General features: G+C 37.7%; 1 protein-coding gene across 1 annotated transcript; it reads right to left on the minus strand.

Annotated features, from left to right (window-relative positions):
• Window positions 1–699: 699 nt before the first annotated feature.
• LOC138796440 (vomeronasal type-2 receptor 26-like) lies at window positions 700–8,421 on the minus strand. Its single transcript, XM_069976043.1, has 2 exons — window positions 8,268–8,421; window positions 700–1,604 (listed from the first exon to the last, which is right to left on the minus strand). The coding sequence occupies exons 1-2, from the start codon at window positions 8,419–8,421 to the stop codon at window positions 700–702; spliced, it is 1,059 nt and encodes a 352-aa protein (XP_069832144.1).
• Window positions 8,422–11,096: the final 2,675 nt, after the last annotated feature.

Raw genomic sequence — 11,096 nt, forward strand, 5'->3', positions numbered from 1 at the left:
GCAATAAAAAATTTCACGACAGTGACACTTTAAGCACACATCCCGTACTGTTACTACTTAGATAAGGGCTCCTATCTGGCACCTACACTACCCTCACACACAAGTCTTCACTCTCCTTCTTTCTCAAGTCTACCTTAAAGGTCTAAGAAAAGTATTGTTGAGCTATGTTTGCACTAGCACTGGTGAACAATATTTTCTATGTTATATTTTGCATTGCACTGAAGTTTTATCAAGTAAAGTTAAACCATCTGCACCTTCACTTGTACCTCACATTAGTTCTACCAAGGTCCGGTGCGCATGTGCCTGGAGGGGGGTCCTATCACTCCTGGCCACCATGACAAGTTGCCCCTAAAACATCAGAGCTGATCAGCTGCACACAACACCTAAAACTAGCTCATGGACCACAGCAAGGAGAGCTAGCCGTAAGGAGTGATAGCACATTGCACTCCCCTGTTCTCAGCCATCTTCATCCCACCACTCCATTATAAGTTTACAGAGCAGCAGGACTGAGATAATTCACAGTGAGGAGTGAAATATGTTACCGCCAGATTCTCCCCACTCATTCTCCAGATCAATGAGACTTTCCCTGTAAGATGTCATTCGTTTTTAGAAATGACAAGTACACTTAGCAAACTAATGTGAAGGTTGTGTAATGTGATCTTCAGCATACTGAAAAATCTCTACTTCACCTAGGCAAATTTAGATTTTTTTCTCCATGATGATAATTCTTGAGTTTAAGTTAGGTTTTAAAAGGAGAATAAACACTTTAGGGAAAAATATACAGCCAAGAATGCCGGCACATGAGGTCAGTATAGCAAAGACCTCCACAGTCACCATGTATTTCCCTTTGGTGCTCAGATAAGCCGGGATCATGGCGATCCAGACACTGCAGAACACCAGCATGCTGAAGGTGATGTACTTGGCCTCATTGAAGGTATCCGGTAATGTCCTCACCATGAAAGCCAGAACAAAGCTCACCGCTGCCAGGAACCCCAGATACCCCAACATGGAGAAGAACCAGATATCTGACCCTTCATTACATTGAATGATGATCTTCCCAGGATAAGTGTGATGGTCAAACTCTACATATGGAGGAGACACCAGCAGCCAAATAACACAGATGAGAACTTGTACAGAAGAACAAACCAAGACCACAGAATTAGATACTTTGGGTGAGACCCACTTCAACCAGACACTGCCCGGTTTGGTGGCTTTGAAGGCGATACAGACTGTGATGGTCTTGGCAAGAACAGAAGAGACACCAATAGAAAAGAAGATCCCAAATGATACTTGTCTCATCATGCAGGTGATGTCCACAGGACGACCAAGGAAGAAGAAGACACAGAGGAAGCTCAGCAAGATGGAGACCAGGAGGATGAAGCTCACAGTCCGGTTATTGGCTCTAACAATTGCAGTGTCCCAGTAATAAATGAAGATTCTTAATGTGAACAATGTTATAGCAGAAAACAATAATGTCAGTGCTAAGAAAATATAAACCATAATGTCCTTCTCGTAAGATAGAAATTCGTAGGTTTTGAGGACACAATTCTCTTTCTTCTTTTCAGGCCATTCTTCTTCAGGACATTTATGGCAGGATTCACTGTCTATAATTATAGGAAACAAATATTAAGTTTTATTAGTGGTTAACTAATTAACATACATTACTGATTCATTACTGTACAGTGATTGCCATAGACAACCACACATCTATTCTCAAAATATGTAAAAGGATAGTCCTAATATATTTTTTTACCACACCAATGAGTTGTTTTATTTGGTTGTGAAGTACCACCCATTTTCTTATATGGTATGTGTAGAAAATGGCGTTGGCACCTGAAGTTTATGGCTCGCCGCAGTAGGATGACATCAGAGAGGTTTCTTTATAAAATGGAGATTTATTGCTTCTTCTTTAAAAGTAGTGAAAGTTACAGAATTGAATAGAAAAGAATATCAGAGAAACGTCTTACAGCCCTTAGTGTCTAGTGTCCATAGTTCATATGAGAGTCCTTTGAAGTGAAGGGTTTGTCTTAACCCTTTAAGGACATGGCCCATTTTCGTTTTTACGTTTTCGGTTTTTCCTCCTTGTGTTTAAAAGGTCATAGCACTTGCATTTTTCCACCTAGAAACCCACATGACCCCTTATTTCTTGCGTCACTAATTGTACTTTGCAATTACAGGCTGAATTTTTGCATAAAGTACACTGCGAAACCAGAAAAAAATTCAAAGTGTGGTGAAATTGAAAAAAAAAACGCATTTCTTTTATTTGGGGGAAATGTGTTTTTACGCCATTCACCCTGGGGTAAAACTGACTTGTTATGCATGTTCCTCAAGTCGTTACGATTAAAACGATATATAACATGTATAACTTATATTGTATCTGATGGCCTGTAAAAAATTCAAACCGTTGTTAACCAATATACATTCCTTAAAATCGCTCCATTCCCAGGCTTATAGCGCTTTTATCCTTTGGTCTATGGGGCTGTGCGAGGTGTCATTTTTTGCGCCATGATGTGATCTTTCTATCGGTACCTTGATTGCGCATATACGACTTTTTGATCGCTTTTTATTACATTTTTTCTGGATTTGATGCGACCAAAAATGCGCAATTTTGCACTTTGGGATTTTTTTGCGCTGACGCCGTTTACCGTACGAGATCAGGAATGTGATTAATTAATAGTTCGGGCGATTACGCACGCGGCGATACCAAACATGTTTATTTATTTATTTATTTGTTTACTTTTATTTAAAACCTGGGGAAAGGGGGGTGATTCAGACTTTTATTAGGGGAGGGGGATTTTTACTATTAACAACACGTTTTTTTTTTTTTTTACACATATACTAGAAGCCCCCCTGGGGGAATTCTAGTATATACACTTTGATCTCTCATAGAGATCTCTGCAGCATAGATATGCTGCAGAGATCCATGAGATCGGCACTCGTTTGCTTTCGGCTGCTGCAGCCGGAAACAAACGAGTGCCGAGCCGAGGACGGCGCCATCTTGGACGCGTCCCCGGCCGGCATCAGTAACGGAGATCGCTCCTCCGGGACAAGGTCCCGGAGGAGCGATCTCCCCCACTAGACACCAGGGAAACGTTGCCTCCGGTAATCGGAGGCAGCTGTCAACTTTGACAGCTGCTTTCGATTAGCTAATTAGCGGGCACGGCGATCGGACCGTGCCCGCTAATAGCGGCGGTCCCGGGCTACACGCGGCACTTCAAAGCGGGGCCGCCGCGCGGCCCCGCTTTGAAGTGCTAATGAGGACATAGGACGTACCGGTACGTCCTATGTCCTTAAGAGGTTAAAAAACGTCACGAGCTTCAGGCAGTTGTTGCTTCACTCAAGCATCCTAGATGACATTCCTTCCGTCACTCTTCCATCATGGCCTTGAAGGCTCTGGATCCTTCTTGTGACATAGGGCTCACACCTTCTGTACAGCCCTGATCCAACCCAACCTCCATCTTGGTGACTACCATCTTATATAGGGTTCTTGACTCACTGTCAATGTCATGTGTGGGCGTGTTTATTATAATTGAGTGTTTGTGTCTGCACATATATGACCATAACAAATATAGAACTCTTTCTCTATGCATCAGCATAACCTGTTTCCAGCTATGGATGTATAGTTATTGTGCTGTGTACTGGCATCACCACCCTACATACGTCATGGAATCGTGAATAGTGCTGTGTACACTTATGTATCTATTTCCAACTTATACACGTCTCCTTAGTATAGAATATGATATTATGTCAGTATTACAATCACTTTATACAGTGAATAGTGTTGTGCTATTATGGTGAGGTCAGCAGTATATATATGACTTACATTATATTATACCAAGATATTGTTCATTGTAAAACACATCATATTTAACATTTCCCCCTCTTGAGGGTGAAATACATTGTATTGACTCCTCAATGTATCAAGACTTTCCAATGAACAATACCTTTTATACATTAGAGATCACGGAATCTTCTTTCTTCATTCTTCTTATAAACACACAGACAACGTCTATCACTTTAATAACAAGTCTATGGAAATTATCACTTTACCCAAACCATAATAGATTTGTAGCATTTAAATTATTATGTTATGAGAAACTGTGATTTGATTTTATAAAAAGATAGAATTCTAGCTAGGCCTAGTCTAAAAAATGCATCTTCTTTTCTTCATCTGGATCCATGGTAAACTTGGAATGGTTCAGATGACTTTATTCTTCTTGGTGTAGCTAAGTCTTTAGGTTATACATTCCTTTGTTGTTAATTAATCAAAATAAGATTGGCAAAGTCCTTTGAAAAAATAATTCCTTCGCTGAAAAAGTAAACAACAAAATGAATGTCCTGATATTATCCCTCATGCAATAATCCATCTCTTTTCCTTTGCATGGTAAACAGTCTTTGAGTCCTTGTCTCTCTGGAATAGAAGCTGTCAGGTGACACCTGCTAGGCTACTGAAGAAACACAACAAAGAGTTAACACTTCTTGACCCCCCTTGTTTGTGCAAACGACTTTCTCATTTCATCTGTGACTTCTGTAGTCTTTACAAGGGTCATCAGTACCTGGAGCAGACATCTTGTAACATAACACAGTCATTTCTCATCCAGATTGTGGAGATAAAGATTTAGCTTATAGCACAAAGTCCATTGTACTCAGACTTTAGGAGCAATCTTTTCCAACAACTCGCTGAGGTGGATAGAATCTTGTATAACTTACACTTGATAAAAGCATAGTCCAGCAACCATCACTTATATATGCCATCTTTTGTCCTTTGCCATCATGACCACTGGAGGAGATTTAATGAAATGAACAAAGTCTTTTAAAACTCACTTGTAGGCTTGCTGTTAGCAGTAGAGGATTGTGCAGACTTTTAAGCTTCCCTCACATTTTGCCCACTCGCTTCCGGTCATGGCATCTGTAGTTGGCTTGACATAGTTAAAAATGTAACAAACAAAAGAATGTCAATCATGAAGATACTTTAGCATAGTCCCAGGATAGATCACCTGAAGAAAGTTCAATAGCCATCTAGAAGCTTGTGGTACTAGAAGTCTCAGCATGCCAGTTGATCAAAGAAAAGAATAGTAAAACAGTCCATGATTTATCTGTTCCCTTCAAGTGCTTTACTTGGATAAGGCTAGGTTCACACTGCGTTTTCAGCATCCGTTTAACGCATCCGTTTTTTGCAAAAAACGCATGAAAAACGGATTGCAAAAAACGGATTCATTTGTGTGCATCCGTTTTTCCATTGACTTCCATTATAAAAAAAAACGGATCCGTTTTTTTTGGCGGACCAAAACGGACCAAAAAACGTTGCTGACCCTATTTTTCTGGACGTTAAAAAAACCGGATCCGTTAAACGGATGCTGAAAATGCAGTGTGAACCTAGCCTAAGAATTACAGATCAGTCTCTTTCTCTTGCTACTGGTCATCAACGCTGGAAAAAAATCAAAAATCTATACAAAAATTCTAGGCTTTGATGTCTTGATTAAAGATCTACTTTTTCTTCCCTATCCTACACCAAAAACTTGGTGATTATTACTATCCTATGATAATCACAGTGTACCATAGCATATCACTCTATTTTACCTTAACTATTCCCATATCTATTTTACTCAAAAACCTCATTTGCTAGAATATTCATGTACGTATTCAGTAAGATTATCAATAGAATATGGTCTTGCAATAGTTAGATCACTTTAAATTATCTTAAAGCATGAAATGACTTGGTGTCCTTATACCTAAAGATGTTTTCAACATTATTCAGATAGAATAAATAACATAATGTTTCATTCAATGAATATGTCACCAAAAATAATATTATCAAAAGTCCAGACTATTGTAACCATATTCAGTGAAGAAGCATTACCACAATTTACCAAAAATATAGTTTGAATGTTTTTACCTAATTCCTAATCAATGAAACAATATTATTGTTATAGACCTTGTTTTGTTAAAAGTCAGTGTGCTTTCACGTGTTATTATATTATATACTACTTCCTTTATTTACTGGAACACTATCACCATATCACCATCATATTTATTAATAATCCCGCAATATAATATTATTCACCTTCTATAACCACCATATTTGTATGAGTGAATGAAATATTTTATGTGATATGTCTTGCTATTCTTGGCAGACACTTATCTTCTTGTAACCTGAGGCAGACATCAGTAGTATCGTAGTTCTAATGAGACCACATTAAAAATAAACAAATATACCCAAATGAAACATAAAGTTGTGTGTATATATGTGTGTATGTGTATATATTCATACTGTTATCAAACACTTATATGCTTGTAGATATATGCACACACTGTGTGTTCACACATTTGTGTTGTGTATTGGACTTCTTAATTGAAAGAACTGAAATGACACCATCAAACGGTCCTGTAGGAAACTGAAACATTTGTTAAAAAATGAACTTGAACTTATGATAATGACATATTTATAATGACACGAATAAACATAACCCCTAAACCATTATGTATCTCTGAAAATGTGTCTTTGTATATTATTTGGATAAACATCAAATATATATCAGTGATGATACTCAGGATAAAATATTGTGCACTTAATATTCCTTCCTATATTACCTCATGTTTAACCCTTTTAACAACTAAGACACCTGTCTTTAGTAACACGGTTTGTCACATCACACACGCGGTACTATACTCATACATTCCCTTACTGAGCAGCTGCTATAACACATCTCACACGTCACTTATTCCTGACATGTACATTCATTCATCTCAGAGGATTTTCACATTTAGTCTCTTCTTAAAAAATAATGCGCATAAAAACCTTAAGTATTTTCCTAGGAAACTTCTAAAAAATAGATGTTTAATGGATCCAACAAGTCTTGGTGTATTGGTTGTACCTCAATATACCGATTCTTCCATGTTGAAGAAAAATATAGGCCTTTCTTTAAAATGGTCTTTTCACAGACGGAAATATATAGCCATGAGACACAAGAGAGAGAGAGAGAGAGAGAGAGAGAGAGAGAGAGGGGGGGAGAGGAAACATGTATACAAATATATCTGTATTAGTCTCTTATAACTCTAAGGACATTCCAGGCCCTCCTGTTCCCATCAGTCACTTATCCAAACACATGCCTTATACTTACACTGAATGAGAATAACATGCAACAGTACAATACATTGTTTTATCTCAGCAAAAGCAATTCCTCTTATTTTAGTGACAGATTGTGTTATGACAAATTAGCTACATCATTAAAAAGCATTGCAAGCCAACACAAAAAAACTATTACTTTACATTCAACCATTAACCACAAAAATGCTCATATTCTTTTTTGTGAAGACTCTATAATGAGAGAAAATATCATTAGAATCACATATCATACATTTAAGAATTTAGCCATTGGGAGTGATTCCTGAAATTAACTACTAGAGTTAATAACAAATGGAAAAGTAATAGATACAATGCAGAATCCCTGTACATACATATCCTGACTTCTGAGGAGTAACCCATATACTTATTAATATCCTCTGACATTTAAAAGAATTCCTAGGGGGAGAAAGGTTATTAGCTTAAACCATATACACTGTATATATCTATACCAGTTACACTTTTAAAACTGTCATTAATTCCCTTTCTATGTTCTCAGGATCTAAACTATGATTATAAGTGCTACGGAATCTGCTGGTGCTATAAAAATAAAAAATATTATTTTTATTATTATCCTTATTATTATGTATTAATTTGCATAGCATTATTCATATTAATAATATCTCATATATTACTAATAATACATAATAACTACTTTTTATTCCGTAATTAAATAACTCAAGTCCTTAGTACAAAGCCGGGTCCGTTACCAGTAATTAATATCTTTCACATATCATATGAAACATCTAGCCAATCCCTATTCCAGGTCTGAACACTTCATGATTTAGAAAATCATTGACTATATGAAATGCATTTCTCAAATATTGAGGTTCTCCTAATTTATGCATTTTCCTGATCTTGTTATTTATGAGTGTAAGAACGTCAGCTTTGGAACCATTTGGTACCAATCTGTCTTTGCTTGACAGCTCTGTGACAGGCCGAGGATCACGTATCCTTGGTCTCTCCCTACTTTTAGGTGTCTGAACAGCTGTCACACTCACTCCTGAATCATTTACTTGTGACATTGTCTCAAAGTAAGATTTGGGTTTTACATGAATCTTTTTACATCTCTCTAAATATATTTCATCATTGAAATATGTGTTAGAGGTATATGGCTGTTTTGTTCTTTTAATCCCTTTCTAACTATTCTGTGGGATTTCTCTGTGGGACTCCTGCCGTCTGGCAATATCGATTACCTTGGCAGCTTCCAAAATAGATTCCTTGTCAGATGCCAATACTCTGGTTACAGGATCTAAGAATTTGAACTTCTGTATAAAGTTACTTTTTCCATTGAACATGTTTGAACAAATTGCTTTATATGCTCTTTGGTAAATAGACATGAATGTAAAAGTACATTCGTTCCAGCCAATTCTTAATTTATTCAAAACGTCCAATGTAGGAACTCCCTCTGTAGCATTGCAGAGTAACTGTAACCGTCCTACGTCATCAGAATGTAACTATTCATCATTGTCAAAACACTTTTTTACTTCTAGGCATCTACTTAAGTTTACTGGTAGCCATATTTTAAACAATTTGTTCTTTTGCTCATTTGATAAATCAAATTTCTCAGCAAAACTCTCAAAAATCTCAGAATTGCATACATGCACTTTCTCATCATATGCAGGTAATTCCTTACTTAGATTAAATAAGTATGTTTCCACCTTCAGTTTTAAGCTGGCTTCTTTTATATTTAAAAGTTTCTTCTGAAAAGAACTGTCTTCAGCATGGCCCATGGACACATTCTCTTCAGAAATACTACACTGCGTAGCCGTGTCTATTGTTGGAGCAGTTACAGTCGTTACACTAGGATCCATAAATTGTACAACAAAAGAATGATAAACCTTCATCATATGTGCAATGTTAATTATTATTATTTTTTTTTTATTGGATGCCCATCATTTTTTTTTATTATTAATACTTTAAATATTTTTAACCATTTTGTACACCAAAACAAAAAATATATATAGAAATAAGCATCAACATAATACAAGAAAAAATCCTAATTAAACAACAACTGATCCAGAAGAATAACCTCCCCTACCTACGCTATCCCTATACTCCCCTCCCCCCCCCTCCCAGGAAAAAAAAAAAAACAACACACACAAGTCTTTTTCTTTTAGTTTCTCTCGCTTGCCCTAATATTCAAACCTCGTAATACATTTTTCCCACTCATGGATTCTGGGCGGCTTGGTGGCGAACCAATTTCTTATAATTACCAGTTTAGCATAAAAACACAGTCTTAGCAGATATTTCACCCTCCTTTTTGGACCTTTAACACTGGTGGTGTCTCCTAGGATCACCACTTTCATATCTCTATCCACCCGAGACCCCCATTTTGCCTCAATACCTAGAAAGACATTTTCCCAAAATTCTCTGAGTCTGCCACAGGACCATATCATATGTTCAAAGTTGCCTCCATTCTCTCCACATCTAGGGCAGCTATCACTCTTACCCTTCGTAAATTTTTTAAGTACACTGGGGGTATAGTATAATCTATGAACCACATGAAATTGTATAAGTTGGTGTCCACCCGAAGGAGACACGTTCTTAATATTTTGGTAGATTTTGGACCAGTTCTCTATTTTCCCTATTTCCTTCTCCCACCCCTGTTGACTTTTAAATGGATAGGGGTCTCCCGCTTGCAAATATTTATACATTCCAGAAATGCTATTTTTTACAAAGTGGCCCTCTTTTATTCTATCTATGATAGGGACATACACTATCGCCAAATTTCCATTACGTTCCATAATTTTCAACGCATTACACAATCTCAGGTAATCAAACCATCTATCTTTACTCAGACTACATTCCTCCTTTATTTCCTCCCAGTTCTTAATTTTCCCATGTTGCACCACATCTCCTATTGTTTTTATACCTTTACTGGCCAAAGATTTCAATACCCCCAATTTACCCACTTCAGTTAATTTGCTATTTTTCCATAATGGGGTACTCTCCAAATATAGACAAGTCCCCCCTCCCCTTTAAGTGCTCTCCAGAGTCTACCCAAGGTATTCCCCAGTGGGCCCTCATCCATCAGTCCTGCTTCCAGCCTCTGAAACACATCATAACCTAACTCCTCATCTTTTTTCCCAAGCTGTGACAAAAACGTACTTTCCCTCCACCTCAGTAGCCAAACCAGCTGGGAAACCATGAAATATGTTTCAAAGGCCGGAAGACCCAAACCTCCTCTACTCTTAGGGATAGCTAACAGTTCGTATCTCATTCTAACCCTTTTTCTCCCCCAAATCAAATAATTCATCATAGTTATTATCCTCTTAAAGTGCTTTCTCTCTATCCAAATTGGGGCAACCCCGAATACATAGAGAATTTTTGGTAAACAGACTGCTTTGATTAAAACTATTCTATCTATTTTTGCCAAAGGGAGTCTCCTCCATATCTCAACCTTTAATTCCAGTTCTCTCACAACTGGAATTAAGTTTATTCTATTGTATTCACTGATGTTTCTAGATATATTTATCCCCAAATACTTAAAGTTACCTCCTTCCTCCAACATCCTTAACTGGGGGAAGGATCCCCGAAATTCCTTATTTAGGGGCATTAATATTGACTTGTCCCAGTTGATCTTAATCCCTGAAAAACTACCCACCTCCCTTATTAAATAGATGACCCTCGGGACTGCTATTTCCGGGTTCTGCAAAAATAAAAGAATATCATCTGCATAGAGTGACACTCTGTCCCCCTCACCCTCCGCCCCAAACCCTACAATTTGTGGATCACTCCTAATATAATTTGCAAGGGGTTCTATAGTCAGGGCGAAGAGCAAGGGGGAGAGAGGACACCCCTGCCTCGTTCCCCTACCCAACCGAAAAGGGGCCGAACATTGGCCATTTACATTGACCATGGCACTAGCCACCCTATACATCAGCTTTACTAATCCTATAAATTTATCCCCCAACCCACACTCCTCCATGACTGCCCAGAGGAACTCCCATTCCACCCTGTCAATGGCCTT

The sequence above is a fragment of the Dendropsophus ebraccatus genome, chromosome 7 (assembly GCF_027789765.1).
Source record: "Dendropsophus ebraccatus isolate aDenEbr1 chromosome 7, aDenEbr1.pat, whole genome shotgun sequence".
In the NCBI taxonomy this organism is placed as follows: domain Eukaryota; kingdom Metazoa; phylum Chordata; class Amphibia; order Anura; family Hylidae; genus Dendropsophus; species Dendropsophus ebraccatus.